The following is a 23,190-nucleotide window of genomic DNA, read 5'->3' as shown; positions in this document are numbered from 1 at the left end:
TATATATATATATATATATATATATATATATATATATATACACACATATGTGTATGTTGTGTGTGTTAGTAATCATATTACAGCTAAAGAGCTTCAAAGTCAATTTATATGTTAATAATAATAATAATGATAGTACTTCTTTATACAGCATGTTTGTAACAATGTTACAAAGTTCTTTAACAAAACCATGAAATCAAAATTATCATTATTATAAAAAAATAAAAATCGACAACATAAAAGAATAAAACAGCGCATCATCAGGTAAAAAGACAGTAAAGGACAATACTATAAATACTATATTTCAGTCTGTAATTTCTTGTATTATCTCCTTCAACCAATAAAATAACACGATATTCTAGCGTTAGTGCATTATTGATACACCAATAATAATGATAATAATAATGACATCACCAATGCTTAAAATATTAAGATATGAGTCTGATGCGTTATTGTCCGTGTTTTGCTGTATTAAAATGGAATTGACACAAATAGATCTGCACTCCAAATAGCTCCTGTGAGAAGTATTATAATGCTGTGTAAGGTTTTCTCAAACTAATTTGTTTCAACAATGTCTTTGATCCAGCACCCACCCTATTGGGTCTGGGATGTTTGTGTTCTATAATTTCCTCTCGGAATGAAAAGAGTTCATGGACTTTATATGCATGGGTTTGTGGTTGCTTATAAATACAATTAGAAATGGGTGTTTATAACACAGGGAGACATTAAACAGAAATGCTGGACAGCTTAACATCTGAGGACATTTAAAGATGTGAATTACTCTTCCTATTGGACAAGTCATTTTGTATTGACACAGTACACTGCCCATTATTGCTCAGTTCTCCACCATGTGAGACCTGACTTTGATGCAGTAGAACAGGGTTTTGCCTCGGAGACAATTTTCGCGCTGTCTGATGCTGAGGATGTCAGTGACGCTCTAACAAGCCCCTGCCTGCTCTTCGTCACTGTAGTGCCAGATAAGTGCCCATGAGTATTCATCAGGAAGGGCTAATGGGGCACAGCAGTGGGAAACTCTGATTTACAGCCCGGCCCCTGTCAGGCCTTAATGATAGGGCAATGGGGCTAGTTATGGAGAAACAGGTGCTGCAGAGTGAATAGATGCGAAGCAATGCCGCTGAAAGCCACGGGTGATTGTCATTTTGTCCCCTGCACAAATGCTCATTTGCAACATTGTGTTCACACATACATAATTATTATGCATAGAAATGAGCTCTCTTGAAGTAGGCTTATGGAGAGCCTTGGTGTGTGATATATTTCAAACAATAGACAGTGAAAGTAGGTTTAATGATTAATTTACTGTTCCCAAAATTGTTTCCAGAGTAAATGTCACATTCAATATACACAACTCTTTATCCATATTAACAACAGATGGAGCTCAGTGATAAAGTGAGAAACAATGTCTTCAATCAACTCATACACTTGAGTGAGTGAGTGTGTCACGGTGTCATTGTTTTATTTTGACTTTCCCTGCCTCTTGTGTCCTGTGTTCACTTCACTTCCTGCCCTTGATTGAACCCTGCTGTGTCTCATCACCTGTACCTTCCCAGTGTATTTAAAGGTATATGTTCCCTGATTTGATCCCTGCTGTTATTCGACCCTGTTTCCCCACGTCTCCCTGCATTTGGGTTTGTCCACTACCACTTTTGCCTTAAACCCAGATAGAGTGAGTGATTTAACATGTATATTGTAAACTTAGATAACAAAATAGATGGAAAGTTACCAAAGTACCTTTACTAAATGGACAATGATAATTAACATATTGGCCTAAAGCACAGGTCTTCTTGTTAGAAAAAAACGTTTTTGTCTCAGTGAGATAATATACTAGACTTGTCTATATCACAAATATAGTGGTGATGCCTCATCACAGGCTTTAGTATATGTATTTTTTGTGTATTTAAAGGATTTTGAGACAACATGAGAAGCTAAACGTATCCAATATTTGCCATGACAAAGACAAAAGTCAGAAAAAGTAAACATTCTGTATCATATCAATGCTATTTTAATAATAATAATGCTGGAGCCCCAGGCTGGGAACCAATGACTACAGGTGTCCTAAGCAGCAAAATAAAGCAGAGCAAGACAATGCAACCATTGTGTCATCTCCTACTAAATCTCCCAATTCCTTTTCCTTTTGAATTCCTCTCACATTAAGATGACATTGATGGAAAAAAAAATTAAATGTTGGAACCGTTTTTATCAAAGCTATCATGACCTTTAAAGGTGAGAAATAAACGACCAACAGGTCAATTTTGTGGACTCAACGGGCTCAAAAGCTAGTAATGAAAAGGCTATAAAAATGAACGTCTTGCATTACTGTTGTGGAAAACATTCCTATACCCGCTTTGTGTGAGTCTTTTAATGCTGAAATACATAATACCAAAAACCAGGTTGTCTTTTAAGTATTTATTCTCTGCGCAGAGAAGGTTCATTCATCACATCAGAATGCGTTCAGTCTCAGTGAGGAAGAACCAAGGAAAAAGTGAACAAGCTTTCTTTATACACAATGAGCAAAGGTGGGGGCCGATGGCCAATGTTACAGACATTTTGGTCTCAGACTTTTGGTCTCAGACTGATAGGAAGAACATTCAAAAACAAACGGTCAGCAACCAAAACAAGCGGCCCAAAGGCCTCGGTGCTGGAACATTCTCATACAACAAAGTTAGTTATCTTTGTGAACAGTCAAGGGAGAACTCTTCTTTTGCACAACAGAGACACGGTGAAGTTCAACAAAGTTCAGAGCAAAATTACTTACGCATGAATACAATATACTGAGTAGAAATATATATACTACGTAAAAAAAATTACCATTACTTAAGAAAATAATAAGACGTAGAGCGACAAACTGTGTTTGTGCAACGAGCCCAGAACAGTTTCACAAGTCCTATGAGTGAAGTTGTTGTAGGTGTTCAGCAGTTGAAGCTCACTCACTGCAGGTCAGCTGGCACAGTTTACTGATGGATCACTGCACAGCCCACACACACACACACACACACACACACACACTCACACACACACACACACACACACACACTTACACACACACTGGTAGCTCTGTGCCTGGACCATCCCACACTCCAATGGTGTCTTTCCCTCAGAGCCGGCAGTGAGGAGGAATATGGGCAAATCCGAAAGCCAAATGGATATCATGGAGAAATCAAGTAAACCAGGAAAGCGTCGTTGGACTTTTGCAGAAATCGGTCTGTCCGTTCTGCTGCTGTTGGTCAGCTGTGCCTTGGCCGGGCTGGTAGTCCTCTACACATCGATTGTGAAAGGTAATGGCTCTGTCAAGCTTAATGTGGAAAGATCCAGATATTACAGACGGCAGCAGTAATGACACAGCAGCGGCTCTCTGCTCTGTTTTTTTGTGTGACTGCAAGCTGACATTGGCACAGGAAATTATCCTGACCCTAGAAATGCTTTGAGATATGGACATGATGCAAGATACTGGTGCACGTGTGTCATCTGTTTTAGAGATTCTAAAAGGTTAATGTTGGTAACCAAAATAAGCCATATAATATATATATATATATAATATATCTACTCTACACACAAGTAGGGAACTGCTAGTCCAGACTCTTTTTTTGTGGATTTGTTTTTATTTTTTAGAATAGATCCATTGTGAAACATGTACAATACTTGATTTTGTTTCTCTTGTTTTAACGTTAAATTGTTATTACAATTTAGAATAAAGTCATCCTCACTGTGTCTAATGTTGTCTGATATGTTTCTTCCAACCAATTCAGAACAATCTAACAAGACGAGTGTGTCGAGGAGCTCAACAAGTGAAGGTGAGTGTCGGTCCCTTTAAGCTTGTTAACTGAAGACAGGCAGCGCTGTGTGATAAGTGGGTTGGCATGTGTCATATTGGAGCCTGCACCTCTGATAGTCACTGTAATACTGTAATTCCCTTTAATGCCTGATCAGCAGTGCCGCACAAAAGTGAGAGAACAGAGTCACTGCTGACATAGACATTGCCCGTCACACACACCCAGAGACTACACCATTGATTGAGACTGTTTAAAATGTCTTTTTTACTTTACTCATTTGGTGTGTAGTTTGTGAAAAAGCCTGCATGCTTTCTCATGAATGTTGACCCTGATTTTTCCAGGCCAGCTGTTTCGGTCCAGCCTCAACAGTGTGTGCACAACTGCAGACTGTGTTACTGCAGGTGAGGGGAACTGTTTTTTCTTCGCTCGTCCTGCTGTGTCATTTTGCAAACAAAGTTCCCCCCCCCCACCCATCGCTGCAGAAAAGCTGACCAAATGTGGATCTTCATAATCTTGTGTCTCTCTCTCTCCCCCTCTTGTCTCTGCGATACCTAAAAGCTGCTCGGCTCTTGCAGAACATGGATAAGTCTGTGAAGCCATGCGATAATTTTTACCAGTATGCTTGCGGGGGTTGGCTGGAGAGACACGTTATCCCAGAGACGAGCTCCCGCCACAGCGTCTTTGACATTCTGAGGGACAAGCTGGAGATTGTCCTCAAAGGTCAGCTGGGTTTGATCTTTGGTGGTCAGTGGGCCGGAGCATTCAGAGCCATGCGAGCGCTTCATTCACAGATGACATGTCTGCTTGTGTTTTGTTGTTGCAGGTGTTCTTGAGATAGAGAATGAACAGGACAGAAATGCAATCAAGAAGGCCAAAGTCCTTTACAACTCCTGCATGAATGAGAGTAAGACTCTCTTTATTTTGTGCAGTTTGTGTTTTTTTTCCTCAGCCAAGATTTCTGCAGGGTTCAACAAGTTAAATCCAAGACTTTTTAAGCTCTTTTTAATTCCATATAGATTCCATACTGGCCAAAGTAGGAAGGTTTAATGGAAACCAGTAGAGATGAAATGGCCTTAATTATTTCATATTATATCACATTTTTTCCAGTACTTACCAGTATAGAAGTACATGAGATTTAATACTAATTATATAATTTATTCAATTGATGCAGCCTGGACGTGGATGAGTTGTATTGAAATGGATAAATGGATTAATTAAAAAGGATTAATCCATTTGTTTAATATTTTGCTAAAATGCTAAAACACTTGTCTTTTATAAGGCTCTGTGCTTCCGAGCCTCTGAAGCTAGCAGTAGTGACAGTATTTGCTAAAGGTCTGATGTTGCCAACTGAAACTTCCCCAGAGAGGACTGAAGTGCCTCCTGAAGGTCAATCAACTGTCAAAACAATCCCAATTTTTTTTTTTTTTTTTTGAGGAATCAAAAAAATACTCGTCAAGTCTTGCAAATAAAGCTGCACAGTTGTCAAGGGAATGTAGATGTTCTAATTTCCCTTTGAGGACTTCTCGTCCATGTTGGTTCAAAAGTTGAGATTTAAAGTTTATTCTTGTGGTGGGATTGTTTTTGTTAACTGCTGTTTCCAAAGTAAAAAAAAAACATTCAATCCCAATAAGGCATGTTGTCTTACAGAATGAGTGGTATAAAGACGACAGTGTTGTTGTCGTTATGTTTGATAAGTTGTGTTTTTTTTACCTGCAGGCCTCATAGAGCAACGTGACTCCCAGCCCCTCCTGAAGCTCATTGACAGTATCGGAGACTGGCCTGTGGCGTCAGATGCCTGGAACACCACTACAGGTAGAAACACACTCTGATCAATGTCTGCAGCTTGTTCTGTACGAACACATCCACACAAACAAGCACTCATGTTCCTACTCAATAACATGTGCTCGCGCAGAGCCCGTGCAGTTATATTTGGTCTGAATTGTCGAGTGTGAGCTTTGTTGGCGGGATCAAGGGGCCGGTCGAGGCTCTTCAGCTGAGCAGTCATGTGTGGCGTTCGTGTGAGTGGGTAGAGGAGCAGGTCCTCACTCGGGACTGTGAAGGACGCTTTAAATAGTACACGCAGCTCTTCCCCAAGCTCCTGGCTCTCGGCACTTTAATTAAATGTAATCATGGACGGTGGCTCAAACTGAATTAACCACACATTGCTGTATCCGCACACACAGATTTACACAGCCCAGTTAAATGGGCAGCAGAGGGTAGAGAGGGAGCTTGAGTTTTTGCATCCTGCTACATTGAAGAGTTCTTTACAGCTGGATAACTGTTTGAATTATGAGACGTTATTTTGTGCACTTGCAGAGGAAGCATGGAGCCTTGAGGACACACTGGCAAAGCTTACTGCTCATTTCCACAAGAAGGTTCTGCTGGACATGTACGTGTGGACGGACGACCGGGACTCTCGGCGTCACATCATTTATGTAAGCTCACAATGAACAAATTACAGTCATAATGTCATTATACAGTCCGTATGTATCCAACTCCCCTACCCTGTCTGCGGCCGCCAGCTCACACCCATTCATTACACTGAAGATGTAAATCTTGAAAACGGGTCCCAAATACATAGTTTAAGTTTCATAAAAGGCAATATATGGTCCAACTAGTAGTAGCAGCAGATTTGAGCAAACATTAATCAAACAGGAGTACATTTGTTGTAGACCATTTCCAGTGGTGGATTAATACACATTTGGTGTGCTTGGGAGTCTTTAGGACTGGGTATGTGGGATGGACTCGATATAAACTACAGTGGCCTTGTTCATGGCAATGAAGGAACATCCAGCACAACACGGTGGCTCATTGATGTGTTTTTAAACATTTTTAGACGTTTTAGGCGTTACCTACTCAGATAATTCTTCCTTGTGAAATCTGTTCATTGTTGGTTTTGGTCATTTCATGGGACTTATTAACAATAGGAAAAATATAGAATATTGACATCTATATCCTTTAATAATTAAACTGTTAAAAACAAACCAAAATGCTGAGTTGTTATTCTTGGTTACTTTGATTAGATTGACCAACCAGGACTTGGAATGCCATCAAGAGACTACTACTTCAATGATGGAAACTACAAAAAGGTGAGGCCTTCAACGATCAGTTCACCCAAATCACAAAAGAACATATTTCCTGACTTATCATTCTGGTTTTATTTGTACTGGTTTTGAGATATCCTCCACAGTGCAATGAATTAAGGGATTTTGTTTGTGGTGTTTACAGCATGAAAGAACGATAGGCCTACTTTAAAAACTCAACAGCAACTTCTCTTTACAAAATTCAAACTCACAGTTGCTTTGAAACGACTTTCTATTGAAGAACTGTCCACAGTCACGTCTTAATCATCTCTGGTTTTATAAGTCTCTGGATTATCTGTGGAAAACAGTTTATTTTTAGAAAATAATATTTGAGTGGTACAAATATAATTCTACTCACCCCTATTGTTCAAACACCAACTTGATTTTGTTGTGGGAACACAATTTATCAGCTTGTGATTGCACCATAGGTTCGAGAGGCCTACCTACATTTCATGGTTTCTATTGCGAAGATAACCCGAGAGGACAGGAACTTGACTCAGGATGACGACCGTGTGTGGGAGGAAATGATGCAAGTACTGGAGCTGGAGACAGACATCGCCAATGTGAGTGCCAGCCACAACAGGATAATTAATATTGACAAATGAGAAATGAGTACCTCCTCTCTGCTTCCAGTAAATGAACGAACTGGGCTACATTTAGTGTAAACACAGGAGATCAGCCAAGCATATAACCATTTTGTTTGTTTGTCGGTGTCTGGCAAGAGGAGCATGGCGAATGAGACATTGCTGATGAAAAGAGAGCAACATGTGAATATATTTAACCAAGCATGAGTTTATAGAAGGCTTCTTTCTTCTTGTTGCTGGACAGGCCACATCACCAGCAGAGGAGCGCCAAGATGTCACTGTTCTCTACTACAAGACGACACTTGGAGAGCTGCAGAGCACTTTCAGCTTCAACGTATGTATGATTTCACTTCTTTCTTGTGTGTGACACAAAGTGCCAACAGGCCACTGTTTATTGTTAACTTATTACAGATGGTAATCCAAGGTGCCACTAGAAGGCTTGCTGTGAATGTGTCGTTGCTCAAACACATTAAATGGTGATAATATTCTAAAATATTTAGGATGATACAACATGTCAGACTCTGAGACCGTTGTTGTTGTTGTTGTTTTAGGTATTCATCATTTTTAGGAAGCAGACAAGGTACAAAGTATAATAGACACCCCTCATTAAAGTGTTTAAGATGGTCATTGGTTAGCTCTACCTTTTGACTTGGTTCCTTCTTGTGTTTTGTTTAAAAGACGTAGCTGAGTATATTCGACGGCACAACATACTGCATACAGAAACTTGTATATAGATTTAATTAAGCTGCACTGGCTGTGGTGTCATTATTATGAACTTCCCCCACCTCTGTGAAATAATTAGAAAAGTAGCTGGGAACACTTCCATTTAAAACATATTTAACCATATGGTATTTGAACCATATTTAACATGCAAAATGTCTCCTACCTTTTGTTTTCCAGGGTTTTAACTGGACACAATTTATTCAAGGTGTGCTGTCCAGTGTGTCCGTTGAGGTGCAGCTAGAGGAGGAGGTGGTGGTTTATAGTTCCCCTTACCTTGAGAAGATGAACGACGTTCTCTCCAAACACAGTGTCAGGTCCGTCCAAGAGAGCTATGCAAACAGGAGTCCATGAAAATAAAAATGATCACAGAATAGTTACAATTCAGCACAACACTTCAACAAAAAACAATTATGTTTGCAGAACTATGCAGAACTACCTCACCTGGCAGCTCATCTTTGACAGAGTTAATAGCTTAAGTCGCCGTTTCAAAGACGCCAGAGCCCGTTACAGAAAGGTGAGATGAGCTTGACATATGAGAGCAGCACACATTAAAATCAACTCGTTCAAAAACTGAATTGTAATGTGTTGACGGTCTGTGTGCATGTCTGTACGGTCAGACTCTCTATGGGACCACTGTGGAGGATGCATGGTGGCGAGAATGTGTCCGTTACGTCCAGAGCAGCATGGAGAACGCAGTTGGAGCTCTGTATGTGCATGAAACCTTTGCTGGTGAAAGTAAACAAATGGTAAGTCCTTCTGGTCTGTAACCCCCCTGAACATATCAGACACATCAGCTTCCTTAGAGCATGGAAATCAGTTACCAACACAGAGGCAGTTTACTTCAAACTACGAATGCAAGCTGTAATTGTCACATGATGCATTGCTGTTAGAAATTCATGGAATGATGTGCGTTATGTGGCGCTAAATCAAGAAAATGGACTCAGAATAATTTATCTGCCCCATTAATTTTTAACGCTTTGGTGCTCTTTGACATGAAGCGCACTTTTGAAACATCAAATGCATTTTACTGCTTTTCACACACATGATAATTGTGATGGCATTGCAATTCCAATTGTTCCAAATTCATTGTCCTCGCCATGTGCACATACATTATTCATTATGTCGGGTGAACAAAATCTATTTGTTCACAGAATGCATTGTGTTATCTGGGACCGCATAACTATTACATTTTGTTTCTGAATGGGATTGTGATTACACTGTTCTCAGGTCAGTGACCTTATCGGTAAGATCCAGAAAGCGTATGTGGAAACACTGGAGGAGTTGAGCTGGATGGATTTTCCCTCAAAGGAGAAGGCAAGAGAGAAGGTAAGTATACAACCAAGCTGAGAAAATAAGGGTATATCTCTAGATGTTCCCTATTACCATAATTATTGTTCTGCACGTCATGTAGGCCATGGCAATCAAGGAGCATATCGGCTACCCGAATCATATCCTGCAGGAAAGCAACCAGAAGCTTGACCAGGAGTACGCTCATGTAAGTAAGAGCTGAGTCTGTTTCCAAGTGGTGCTGGAAAAAAGCTGAAATATGTCACTGATCTCTCATTTTTTTCTAATGTCTCATTCCAGCTGAATTTTAGTGAAGAGCACTACTTTGAGAACATCCTCGAGAACCTCAAGTCTGAAGCACACAAGAGTCTGAAGAAGCTCCGGGAACCAGTTGACCCTGACTTGTAAGCTGTTGATGTATCTGACCTTATCAGTAAGACTTGTAATCAGGTGGTAACCATGATTGCTGATTGCTCTCAGTGAAATCTCATGACACAAAATGTCATGGAGACAACACACACACAAACCCCCTTTAATGAGGTTGATAAGAGACAGTCATACATTTTTGCTCCATCTTACTGTTTCCAAGATAGTAAACAGCCTTGTCAGCCAAAACATTATTACAATTATTTTCTAAAATGGTGCATTGAATGTCTCATAGTAACAACAGAAATGTACTCTGTGTTTTCATCAAATATACCCCGAAGAATATTGAAAAATGAAGGTCTAAATATTTCAAGGTGCAAAATATGCTCTGTTCATAGATTTTACAGCATAGTGTCTTCAAATGAAAATGCAGTTTAATGCTCTTTTATCAATAATAAACCAATCACTCCTCAGGTGGATCATTGGTGCTGCTGTGGTGAATGCATTCTACTCACCCAACAGAAACCAGATCGGTGAGAGCTTTGCCTCTGTGGACAAATAAGACATGTTTTTTTAGGGTAGCACAGTTAGTTACACCTCAGTGTAATCCTGTTTACTGTTGCCAGTGCTTAATGTGTTTTCCCTCCTGCTGTTTTTGTTGCTTGTCCAGTGTTCCCAGCAGGAATCCTGCAGCCGCCTTTCTTCAGTAAACATCAGCACCAGGCCCTTAACTTTGGTGGAATAGGAATGGTTATCGGACATGAGATCACACACGGATTTGATGACAACGGTGAGACATGAATGATTCATCGTGGTTATTTTCAGCTGTTTATCATTCACTTTTTAGATGCATCACGTTTGTGCAAACAGTACTTTACCTCATGCGTTATGTTTCCTCACAGGGCGCAATTTTGACAAGGATGGTAATATGCTAAACTGGTGGAGTAATTACTCTGCTGAGCATTTTAAGGAGCAGTCCCAGTGCATGGTGCAACAATATGGCAACTTCAACTGGAAGCTTGCGGGTGGACAAAACGTAAGTACCCAGAGACATGTAATCCCAGTCAATGTCAACCATGTATTAAGTGACCACCAGAATGAGTGTTTTCATGTCGGTGTGTGTGTTCATGGTTTCGTCTGTGTGGCTGCAGGTCAGTGGAATCAGCACTTTAGGGGAGAATATTGCAGACAATGGAGGCGTTCGTCAAGCATATAAGGTTGGATGATGCCCAAAACCACATGTTACTATTCCAGAAGTCCAAAATGTTTAGCTAGCGTGTGTTGTTTGTGTTTACAGGCTTATCTAAAGTGGGTGGAGCTGGAGGGTGAGGAGCCTCGTCTACCTGGTCTAGACATGGATCACAAGCAACTTTTCTTTCTCAACTTTGCCCAAGTAAGTAAGAATAATGAGGGGATGGTGGTTGTATTATTTCAGCAGACAATGATTTCTCCATCTAGAGAGCCTCCAAAGGCCAGGAGGTGCATTTTTTAGTGGATGTTTGCTGCTGAGAAGTAAACACTGGGGCCAAGGGAGAGGGTCAAAGGGTGAGAGGCTGAAGCAATCCCAGAGCAAATCTGTGTTCAGATACACACACACACACACACACACAGAGGGGGTGAAGAAGAGCAGATCAGTGACAGGAAATGTAAAGCATAAGCAGAAAACTATCATTGACAATGAAACAGGTCAAATGTTACAAGTATTCCAAATGATTCCCCATTGTGATATTGAATTGTGAAAAAGTGAGGTTGGCACATGATCAAAGTAACGTGGGCCAAACAAGAAAAAGGATTAGATGCAAAGTGCTGTAAATTTATAGTATAAACAGGACTCATATTTGAAGTAAAATACAAAATGTGTAGCACCTTCTTTTAATGAGTGCGTTTGAAAGTAGATTACTCTCCACTCGTGGAATCACTTTTTTTTTCCTAGGTGTGGTGTGGTGCTTATCGGCCTGAGTATGCCAGCCAGTCCATCAAGACTGACTCACACAGTCCCTTGGAGTACAGGTAGGAGCTTTAGCATGTTCATATATACTGTATATATATATATATATATATATATACATACAGAACCAATAAGAATATTTTAACAGGTAGTTTGATTGGTTTAATTGTAACTTACCTGGAAGTACATTGTGGTATGTTTTCACAATCATCAGTAAGAAACAGGCGCTCTGTTTGTAAAGCCGTATGATCAGCTTTCTGCTGAATTGACTGTTTTAACTGGTTTAGAACTGAGAATCTGTGGGAAACTCTTATTCTACTAACTGTGCTAAACTCAAAAAAGTTCCTGTAGCTTTCATCATGTGTTTCAGTTTCAATTATTCCATATTGATAGTTTTGTGATTTTTGTATGTTCTTGTTATTGTAGGTTTAAAGTCTGTGTAATGTCAAATCTGAGATTTGTTTCTAAACGCATTAGACAAGTTAAAAGATCATTTTGTGTGTCTCCTCACCAGCCCTCTTCCTGTGTGCCTGTCATTCGATGTGTGCATGAAAACACAACTCAATTAAGTGTTATAATCAGCAGGTCCATTTGCTGATCCCTGATAAAAAGACTTGGAAGCTGGACCTCATGCATAACACGTTGAAGCTTTTGTCATATAATGTCTTGTTTTTCTTTTGTCTTCAGGGTGCTTGGATCTCTCCAGAATTTCGAAGCCTTCTCAGAAGCTTTTCAGTGCCAAAAGGGCAGTCGAATGAACCCCAAGCAGAAGTGTCGTGTCTGGTAGAAAGTTTTATTCTTGAGAAATGTTTTTCTTGACTTGGGCAACTCAAATCAAAAGAACAAGTTGTGCTCCTTAAACCCACAGAGACATACTGCTTATTATCAATTTATTTTGGGATTGTGATAACAGATATTTGCAAATGCTGTAGATAGAAATACAAATGGATGTCATCCTGGACTACATTCTAGTTTCAAAGCACATACACAGTACATATAGACTTATGACAAGAAACTTGCTAAAGTACCTCCCCAACTCTCTGGATGAGTAGGTCACTTGTTCTTTCGTGTCCCACGGCAGATGACGAGTGGGTACGTGAATAAAAAGGCCACATGGAAAACTAAGACCTTGTGGAAAAGGTTAAAGCTTATGCGGCTGGCTTTGAATGCTTAGCCTGCCTTTTTGAATTAATCCTTAAAAAAATATCTCGTGCAGATCTTTGTGATTTATCCGTTCTCATTTGGCACGGAGCTGCCTTGGTGTCGTTCCTCTGATGTATTGTTTTCAAGACAGTGTGCCACTTCAGAAGAAACAATAGTGAGCAAATCTAACTCTGACTGAAGAGTATGAAATAAATGGACGCTCGGGGCTTTGCCGAAGTAGAGCTACAATAGAATTAGTCACACTCTAAGAGTTTGTTCATTTACTATAACATGAAACAAATTACCTAAAGACTTTAAGACTGTTAAATCTTTGCAGCTTTAACCTTAAATTAACATTCTAAGAGAGCTGCGGCTTTCAACATTTTTACACTTACAGAGTGGATAAATATTTAAAATTTACAAAGCTATTAAGTACTTTTTGGAGGATATTTCTTTTTTCTGTTTCTTTATCATGTCCTGCAAATGATTGTTGCTCAGTACTCACTGCAGAAATGTATACGTACATATGTCATGAACGTTTTCCTGTTAGAAACCATATTCCAGATGTTTTGAAAAATACTGGTGGCCTGCAACCTTTTTTAGCTAGTGAGAAAACATGTGTTGGAGATGGAGTGATGTGATAATGATAAAAACAAACAATGTATATCACATTATTGCATTAATAGTTACTGCCAAGTCTAGATACATACAGTAGGTTAAGTGTTGTGTGTTTGAAGCTCACTCCCTCTCTTTGTTCTGCTTCCACACATGCAACCTTTTACCACATTTTGACTGAGAGGTTATATAAAACTTCTAACATTTGTTAGATGGCACTTACCTTCTTTAGTGAGTATTATAATGTCCGCTTGTATCATATCTGTAAGTTTACATTTAAGTCGACATGGTGATCGATATGTAGACAAACTGTTAGTTCCTTCACCACACAATCTCCTGAGAAGAGACACAATCACACAGTGATAACAGGACTTTTAGCCTCTGGTAAAGCCAATCACATGCTAAGGGAGAATAAAAACCCCTCACACACACACACACACACACACTCACACACACTCACAGGCAGCAGCTGAAGTGGTTTGTCCTCTGATCTCGCATTGATCAGTGCTGTGTAAGATTAAAGGATGAAGTGCGGTGTGCTGAAGCGTGGTGACCGCTGTAGCCGAGCCACGAGCCACGAGCCGCGGGCAGACACACACACTGAAGTATGGGGCTTGTCATTAAAGAGATGGCCGGGGCCAGGACTGTTATTTTCTACCTTTATTAACAAGTAATGACAGGAGAATCAAAGCAGAGCAAGACTCAGAGGAGAAGCACTGGCGTGTTTGTGCTGAGGAGAGCCTTAAAACACAGCAGAAAAACAAAAAACACAAATCCAGTTCTGAATGTTTGCTCGTCTTTAGTCACATTCAGTATGCCTTGGAAAACGGAACATGACTTTTAGGTCTCAACAGAGGCCGATGAATTGAATGTGCATATTGAAGCTTTACTCTGAGTCTGTCTCTCAGTCTTTGCATATTGGCAAATACTGTTGTGTTTAGCAGAGGGAGAGGACACGGTACACTCAGAATGTAAGTGGTGATAGTGTGATGCCATCTTAAAGCTTGACATTGTGAGGGTTAAACACTTGGATGAGGAAATGTCTACCACTCTCATATCTGTTTTTTTTTTTTTTTTAATATGAAGCTACAGACAGCAGATGGTTAGATTAGCTAAGCATTAAAACTAGAAACAGGGTCTATGGTTACTTTGCACAGCAGCTGGATTATTGCAATGTAACAAGATCACGTATGCACCGCGGGATCATATATCACATACAAATCCAACTTGTCAGGCTTCAAGTAAAGCGTTTGTGTTCGGTAAGCCAGAACAAGGACCAATCAGCGTCCTCTGAGGCGCTACTGGCAGCTACGGCAGTGGCTTAGGTGTGTGTGAGACGACACAACTGTGTGTTCTAAACAATTGCGGCTCCTAAAGAGATTAGCGTAGATACCGAAATAGCATCAGTTGTATCAAAACTGGAGAATATTTATTTATTGGAACAGGACCAAATAACGACACTGAAGGCTTTTCTCTATGGAAAAGATGTTTTCGCGCTTCAGTCTCCAATGATGGCCTCTCAGAAGGTTCTATGTAACAAACCATCTGGTAGGTCGGGTGAGGTCCGCGGGACCAGACTTTAGATTTTGGCATTAAATAACAAACTGAACCTAAAAAAGGGAAATATTGGCATTGAAATCCTTAAAACAATTGTATTGGAGAATCTAACACCTGTTCCAGCGGCCCTCTGCCAAACTGTCAGCGTAAAAGAAGACTGAGATGAAAAAATAAAATCAGAAGATAATCATTGAAAAGTGTGTTACCCTCATTCTTTGTTGGAAGATTGTTTTATTTTTTTTGTTGAACTTTTTTTCAGTGCCAATACAACTTTTAGTTTCAATGCCAAAATCTAAAGTCACTGTCTCGGCTCCATACAAGTCTGGTTCTCTTCTACAGTAACAACATCTGCCTTCCAGCAACACTAAAACTGTTCCTCCCAAAACATTACAAACTGTACATACAACTCACCTCTAGGCATTCTATGGTCTTCTGTCAAATGGCGCTCTCCTTAATACGATGGCATATTAGGGCCATTGTAGGTTAAATACAAAATGTGGGAAACAGGGTCGGATGGGTCATGAATTTAAAAGAAAAAAAATAATATTTTCTGATATTGAAATCACAAATTTCAGAGAGAGAGAGAAAAAAAAAGTTTTTCGATAGCAAACTTTATCTGGGAACATATAGAGAGCCTGGGGAGGGGACAGGATCCACTTATATCGTTTTTGGGTGAACTATTCCTTTAATATGTTGTATCTCAATTGTACATCAATTTGAACAAAAGCCTGTGTAAAAACAACAATTTCCCATATATGCTGGACTAATATGAGTTTAATACAGACTATACATGTTGTTTCCAGTGGACTGAATCAGGATAGCTGTTTCCCCGTTTCTAGTCTTAGTGCTAAGCTAACCGGCTGCTGGCTTTAGCCTTATTTTTTACAGTCAAAACAATCGAGAGTGGTGTCAGTCTTCTCATCTCACTCTCCTCCCGTCTCACCCCAAATGTCAAACTATTCCGTCGGTAAATCGTACGCTACAGATTTGTCCTGGGCAACAGCTTCGACTCCTTATTTTGTCTGTTATCCTCACAAGGAGTAAAACTGCTCAAAAATGTTAACTGAACATAAAAGGGTACATCATATACAATGTGTTATTGTAGATACTTGATGTTCTATACTGCAGTATTTACATATAAAGGAATCAAACCAGGTAAGAAAAGAAGCGTACATTTCTTACCTTAGTTCTAGCTTCACATTTACGTACATGGTGACATTGTGTCGTTTTGAAATTACCAGCCAAGTACAAATACATCATTGTTATATTTGAACATGTTTTATCTATATACCCATCAGAAGAGTTTATTTATCTACATACATATTTATGAAATAAGATTGTTGCTTTGCAAGAATTCAGACGTTAGAGTTTTTATTATTTGTTCCTTCTGCTATGTAATTATCTAGATTGCCATTAAAGTGACTGTCTCAACCAAGATCTCAAGTCTCTACGTCATTTTTATTGAATATATTTGTACAAAAACAAAATTGTCATCTGAAGTGTTTTTTTAATGCTTCTTGACATTTTAGTTCATTATAAATTCTATTTATGCATTCGTGATACTGTAAACCCCTAAGAGCACTCAAAGGCACTATGTTTATCTGTATGCATGCAGAGTCACACCATCTAGTCATGCTTACCAATCAATTAGTATAAACATGTATGTGACCACGTCAGCAGACACCATAATATTAATAACTTTCAATAGTAAAATGCTACATCAGCAATACATGTCTAGTTCTAATAGGACAGATGTTGAGTTATGATGGCGCGTAAGGACTACTTAGGTGCCACGTTTTGAGAAATTTGTCCAAAGAATCAATTGCACAAAAATTATACATTTCAAGCAAGTGTGTGACTCTGAGGCGACGGCATCACCATCACAAAAAACATTTTATTTTTAATCATATCTCACAAAGTTGAGAGACACTGGAGGTTAACAAAAATACGTTATTCTAGTTTTAAGTCTCAGGTCAACACATTGAAGGAGAGTCAACACAGCAGTGGATATAAAGTGAAGAAGTCGAGTAAAGAAAACTCTGTGGTCTTGTGATGGAGCCACTATAGTTTTTCATTATTAATGTCTTTAACAATTGATCTATCATATCTTCAGTATAGCTCTGTCAAGTTAGAGACCTCACCTTTTATTAAAACTCCACTGGAGGCTGCATGAAACTGCTCATTGACTGAAGCAAAGAAACGTTTTTAAACTTTTATTATAATTTATACATATAAATGATTCATCTATTTTATAAACTGATTGTAATAAATGCAAATTCATAAAAAGCCAATATTAGCTCAAGTTAAAAAAAATTCACATACAATTAAACGTTAATAATGAAAGGAATGTCCCTGATGCTTTCACTGCAGACAATACAATTACATATGTGGCTGTCACAAATAACTTACAAGCAATTAAGAAAATTGGCTGTAGTTTTATGGTCACGTGTTGCTGACATTCCACTTCAAATCTTCATTTTAGCTTTTCGATTTGTAGATATTCTTCTGGTATGATGTGCAGCTGTCCTCATCGTGTACAAACATCATCATTGCACTGCAAGAGAAGGTACAGGAGAAGTCAAGTCAGTTTTATTTATATAGCCTAATATCACAAATTTAAAATTAGCCTCAGAGAGCTTTACAATCTGTACATCCTCTCTGTCCTTTGACCAATCAGATGAGGACAATGATCGCCCCCCAAAAACATATTTGATAAGGGAAAAAAGAAAAGAAAGAAACCTAAAGAAAAGCAACTGAGGAGGGATCCGTCTCCCTGGACAGACGTATGTGCAGAGAATAATTACAGTATAGACAATCTATATGAAAACATGATACATAGAATTAAACATATATGAAGAAAAAGGATCCGGGAGGATGTCAAGCAAGGTAGGTAAGGTTGAACAGCAAGTGTTTCACTATATAATGCAAGAATATGGATTGCTGTATGATCACGCATTGCCCGCTTCACTGAATTAAAACATCTGTTCTATGGATCCCAAGTCTCTGAAATAAAGTGGAAGAAATTGTGTACAGGAAAAAATAAAATATTTTATTCTCTTTTTTCCAGGGACAATGCAGATCAAATGGGATATTTTTTAATGAGCTAGATTTAGCATAACAATAATGTCTCTGGTTTCATGTCTATTCCCCAAACGCTCATGTAAAAAACTTTTAAAGATTTTTTGGGCATTTTGCCTTCACAAAGTAGAAAGGCAGTCAGGAAACATGGTGAGAAACAGGATCATAATGAGGATGTTGCGGGTAAGTATTTGTGTCGACTCGGCCACCATGAAGCCCAATGTTGGCGACTTTCCCAACTTATCTGCGAGTTACGTACAGATAAGGTGATAGCTGAGTAGCACTCCAATCATAGGACAGGGGCCCATGTTAGACGAAGTGTTAAACACGTCTTGTTTATGGGGCCTCAGAATCATTGTGCTGAAGTTAAGATACAGAGTTTACTGCACAGAAATGTAGTGAAGTAAAGTAAACAGAAGTAAACAAGCTATATCAGCTGTTTGAACAAGAAAGGTCTGACCAAGAAGACATTCGTTCGTATTATCCGTACCAGACGATAACTTCACTCTGGCATCAAGGCTTCAACTTTTTCCGGGCCTCTTCCACACAAACAATGTCAGATAGCTTGTGACTCGTATTCGTTTCTGCCACCTTTTGACCCCTCGGAAATAAACGAGGACTATTCTATCCCGGGGCTGTGTGGCGATGACATTCGTTTGGATCATGGGGAAGCCATACTGTACATGCTGCAAAAGCTCTGACATGGTGGGTCTTGTGGGAAGCGAGCAACAGAGCCAGGGGGCGTGGGCGTTGAAGACCATGTGCTGGATGTCGTGGGCATGCTGAGAGCCCCGATGATCACAGGACAGAACCTCTGGTGCTCTGGACACAAGATATTAAGTCCATGACCCCTGAACGATTTCTCTCTTAATTGGATTTTAAGGCACAAAATCTATGCCTACATCCGTGTCTGTCAATCTTAGATACCAAAAACATTATTGAAATACCTGGCTCTAATGCGTTATGTGCAAATACTTTTACACATAATACTGTAGTAATTAGAATGCGTATAGGGCCTTTGTATAATAATCTCAACCGTTTGTGCTCGCAGAGCATTTGTAAGTGCAACTACGTACAGACTGATAACATCAGTCAAAGGTTTGGGGGGGCTGATGACACAGACACTGACGGACCATGAAGATGGAGTAATAAGTGTGAAAAAGCTTCTCTGATGCATGTGTTGCTACTGACGCACAACAGTCGGCTGGAAGAAACCGATGAAATGACATCAGTTCAGTGTGGTTTAGTAAACACAGTGATACCATTGTATTTAACTATTCACCATGCAGCTTAAAGTTCACTCAAAAGGTGAAGAGGGGGAGTAAAGAAGACAGCGGAAGGAAATGAATAATGGCAGATGGTAAATAGTGTTATGGGATGTCTTACCACTGACATCTGTCCTGCTTTTGCTTTGGATGAGATACCCAACGCTTTGGAAATATCCTCCAGAGGTACGTGGTCTCCTGGTGAATCCTGGATAAAGTGCAAGAGGACCTTTTCTCCACCTTTGTAGGGCAAAATATATTTTTGGAGAAATCAGCTCAGGAAGCAGCTTGCTGACTTTATCCAATTACAATCAAAGATTATTATGAATGTGCTTTGGTGAACTCATGACTCATAAAAGCAGTTATAAAACACAACACAGAGTTCAATTCAATATTGAATGCATATTTCATATCCAGGTGTTGCTGGTGATAAAAAAGAGACGAACAGATGAAAGAGAAATAAGTCCTGTGCAATAAAGTTTGGTTTTACTTCTAAAGCTTTAATTAAAAACGTTTGAGTAGTTAAGAACTAAATAGTCTCAGATGTATTGCTAAAGCTCCTTCTAGCCGTTAGGCGCTCAAAGAGGAGTAACACTGGCTGAGAACTGTCTCCAATAAGGACTTTTGGTGGAGCCAAGATCAGGACAGAATGACCTGCAATCTACTTCCTCCAGCTGATTTCTTCCCATGAGAACAAGCTGCCCATAAAAGAGAGCACACTAGTAGATGTGGTTGAATCTCATTTTAGTTTTCCTACTGCTGTGCTGTAAATTATTTTTGGTCTGACTGTGCCTCTCCACTCCATGTTAAACATGTCTCTTCTGTATCCAACACACAACTGTACATTTGGATGGTTAAATTAATTGAGTAGTGTAATCTTTATACTTGTGTGGATAGGAGAAATAAAAGACGTGAGGAAAGTCGACGGCCCTGGAGAGCACTGAAGTAGTTAGAGGGGGAGGTGTGGTTTGAGCTACAATGATGTGATGCAGCATTGCCCTCTAGAGGAGAGACTGCAAAAATGCATTGCTTTGACCATTTATATACCCAACTAATACCCCCTCTGGTGCGTTTTGACTGTACCTTTAGACACAATAAGCATGCCTCCGGTCTGGAGCAGATCTCCTGAGAAGTTTCCCTTGATGCCTTCAGCATTGGCCTGCACACAGCACAGAAAACAGTCGGAGTGTCAAAGTGTCAATCAGGGTCTCAGCAACCTTACCCCTTCTCCTGCGACCATACATATGAGCCGTGAAGTAATTATATAGCCGTGAAGCTACATACCTTTGCAGCTGCATCTCGTACTTTCTTCCCCAAAGCAGCAGGTACCACATTCAAGGCTGTGTATCTGAGTGTGAAGACACGCGGTGTTCTCAATTACAAGGCAGCTAATATTTCACAAAGGAGAGAAGATTAGCATGAGCGGTACTAGCTAATACCCCTATCATATTTGATAAATTGATTAATCGTTATGCGATTGAAGTTAAGATCATCTTTGACAAATTAAACATAAATCAGCTTCTGCATTACACAAAGGGAATGTGGATTTACTCACCTTTTAAAGCCCAAATCCTTGAAGCTTGTCTTGTGTTCATCAACATAAATGGCTAAAAGAAGATGATGATAGATCTGGCTGTTAAAAGTGATGAGTTTAATAAGCGTGTCTGAATTGTGACTAGAGATGCAGCGATACAGCTGTCAGCCCGATACCGACTCAAATAGCTGGATCTGGTGTCGGGTACCAGTATTTTAATAAACAACATTTCAGTACATTTGTGTCTATGCATTTATATGTTACATTACATTTAGTTTTACAAAGCTAGGAAAGCAATGTTTTAATCAAGCCTGCATGTTGCCTTACACATAAAAGAATGATCCCAGTCTCGTCCACACAGTGAGACACACAGCTAAATAATTAAACACTGTTATTGGATCTGTACTCGATTTCATCCGAAACCCATGGTGTCGGTTTCTGGACTGAAAAAGTCAAGTCGGTGGATCCCTACTAATTTTTCTGCTACATAGTTTGGTTGTGCAAGAGTGACGATGCAGCTATTCAAAAGTTACAACGAGCTAAGTTGAAGTAAAACGATGCAGATTTTTTTTTTTATACCTGACTAGAATTTATATTCATATAGGTGCTAGGTATGTGAATATGACAATAGAGCAGTGTGTGTCTTAGATGAGTAAGTACTGCTTACATCCTTTGAAGAACCCTCCTTCCATGAACTCCTTCAGCCCAAACTCCTCTGGTCCGACCCCCACCAGCGCCGCACCGCCGGCTCTCAGGTCCGGCTCTAGCTTGCTGATCTCTGTCGCCATCCACCGACACACCTGACAGCCAAACCTGCGCAGGAAGAACAACACCACCGGCTGATCCTGCCACAGGGACTGGAGCTCTACACTCTGAAACACACACATAGAGGGGGAAAGAAAGACTCACCGTGAAGCCACAAAAAACATGCAAGGCACAGGTGGCAAATAAAAAGGAAAAGGCATAGATAGATCCTACTCATCTGTGAAATCACACATCATAGATTCGAACAGAGCAATATCATGATTTGAATTCACATGCGTTTCACCATGTCATCATTATGTCAACCCTTGAGGCTTCATTTGACACCAATTATGTCAATGCTGTGAGGTAATGGCAGGTTTAATGCAGCAGGTCTCAGCGGGGATTCTCTGTGGGGAACCAGTCAATCTAACAGCACGACTTTAGAGTCAAAGAGAGCACTTTTAAATACAAAGCAATCGACCGAATGACGTTACGAAATATGAGGAAAGGTCAAAGGAGTGCAATTAGCTTTCTAACCAAACCGTCGCCTATAGCTTCACAGCTTACCTCTCCAGTTTCACCCCTCTTTAACAAGTTCTTTCCGAGTTGAACGAGGTCGACGTTTGCCATTTTCTACGGTTAACCTCCACTGACTGCACCGGCTGAACAAAGCTACAACAAAGGTAGAGTTTTCCTTCAGAGTATAATCGTATAACGTTGCAGTAGTAGCAATATATAAGTAACGCCCGCACAACAGTTGCAAAACATCTGTATCCGGATACGCCCACTGAGCACTGACGTCCAATCAGAATCTGTTGTCGCTGAAAGCCAGCCAATTACAGCACGCGGTGTGTGTGTGTGTGTGTGTGTGTGTGCGTGTGGAATGGAGGCGGAGCTTCGGAAGGGAACTGTCTGCACGTGCATCTTACCTTTTCAAATCAACCAATACTGAATTTTTCATAAGAGCAAACATCAGCTATTTTATTGATATTTTTTTCTACATTTACTGGTTTCTCACCACTAGCACCACACATGAAAACAGTTTAAACATGAACTCAAAGTGGTGACTGATTATTGAACATATTCAGCTTTTTATAATGCAGGCGTAAACAAGGTGTGTACAGGTGAGCTCAAAGGTAACACGGTTTATTGCATGGCCTTTGTTTGCTTTTTATAGCTGCTGGTTTGCTCCATCTGTCTGTTTTCTATTAACCCCTGAGCCATCCAGAGCCATTTGGTTCTGCTGTTTTAACCCGGTTGACACTTGTGGTGGAAAATGTAGCCTACTTAACTGTACTTTTATACTTACTTATACTCCATTTCAGAATCAAATATTGTTCTATGTTTACTATACTACATTCAAACATCTATTGTTAGTTACTTTGAAGATCAAGATTTTAGCATACATTAAAAACATGTTTCCATTTTTGTCCATAATCAAAAATGTAAATAATTTTACAAATACACACATACAAGAT

General features: G+C 39.7%; 2 protein-coding genes across 3 annotated transcripts in view; one reads left to right on the top strand and one right to left on the bottom strand.

Annotated features, from left to right (window-relative positions):
• Positions 1–16,578, top strand: part of mmel1 (membrane metallo-endopeptidase-like 1) — an 18,023-nt gene extending 1,445 nt beyond the window's left edge. The window contains exons 2-25 of one of the 2 annotated variants that reach the window (XM_031846699.1): positions 1,387–1,441; positions 3,114–3,290; positions 3,762–3,806; positions 4,127–4,186; positions 4,344–4,505; positions 4,609–4,689; positions 5,502–5,597; positions 6,102–6,220; positions 6,809–6,874; positions 7,297–7,431; positions 7,697–7,786; positions 8,353–8,489; positions 8,596–8,689; positions 8,793–8,921; positions 9,403–9,501; positions 9,587–9,670; positions 9,763–9,866; positions 10,303–10,361; positions 10,499–10,618; positions 10,731–10,864; positions 10,980–11,045; positions 11,126–11,221; positions 11,762–11,838; positions 12,464–16,578. In XM_031846699.1, coding sequence (XP_031702559.1) covers positions 1,387–1,441; positions 3,114–3,290; positions 3,762–3,806; positions 4,127–4,186; positions 4,344–4,505; positions 4,609–4,689; positions 5,502–5,597; positions 6,102–6,220; positions 6,809–6,874; positions 7,297–7,431; positions 7,697–7,786; positions 8,353–8,489; positions 8,596–8,689; positions 8,793–8,921; positions 9,403–9,501; positions 9,587–9,670; positions 9,763–9,866; positions 10,303–10,361; positions 10,499–10,618; positions 10,731–10,864; positions 10,980–11,045; positions 11,126–11,221; positions 11,762–11,838; positions 12,464–12,563 — 2,385 coding nt within the window. In that variant the 3' untranslated portion in view covers positions 12,564–16,578. The remainder of the gene's footprint in view (positions 1–1,386; positions 1,442–3,113; positions 3,291–3,761; positions 3,807–4,126; positions 4,187–4,343; positions 4,506–4,608; positions 4,690–5,501; positions 5,598–6,101; positions 6,221–6,808; positions 6,875–7,296; positions 7,432–7,696; positions 7,787–8,352; positions 8,490–8,595; positions 8,690–8,792; positions 8,922–9,402; positions 9,502–9,586; positions 9,671–9,762; positions 9,867–10,302; positions 10,362–10,498; positions 10,619–10,730; positions 10,865–10,979; positions 11,046–11,125; positions 11,222–11,761; positions 11,839–12,463) is intronic. The other variant, XM_031846706.1, reaches the window with a different exon arrangement.
• Positions 16,579–16,771: 193 nt separating this feature from the next.
• On the bottom strand, positions 16,772–22,466 carry prxl2b (peroxiredoxin like 2B). Its single transcript, XM_031846719.1, has 7 exons — positions 22,280–22,466; positions 21,636–21,840; positions 20,990–21,041; positions 20,719–20,782; positions 20,518–20,593; positions 19,556–19,674; positions 16,772–17,645 (listed from the first exon to the last, which is right to left on the bottom strand). The coding sequence occupies exons 1-7, from the start codon at positions 22,340–22,342 to the stop codon at positions 17,619–17,621; spliced, it is 606 nt and encodes a 201-aa protein (XP_031702579.1). The 5' UTR covers positions 22,343–22,466; the 3' UTR covers positions 16,772–17,618.
• Between the last annotated feature and the right edge of the window lie 724 nt (positions 22,467–23,190).

Source organism: Anarrhichthys ocellatus, unplaced genomic scaffold (genome assembly GCF_004355925.1).
Source record: "Anarrhichthys ocellatus isolate YVR2014 unplaced genomic scaffold, GSC_Weel_1.0 scaffold1, whole genome shotgun sequence".
Lineage (NCBI taxonomy): Eukaryota > Metazoa > Chordata > Actinopteri > Perciformes > Anarhichadidae > Anarrhichthys > Anarrhichthys ocellatus.
The sequence above is the reverse complement of the archived record's forward strand: the minus strand, read 5'-3'. Positions and strand labels throughout refer to the sequence as shown.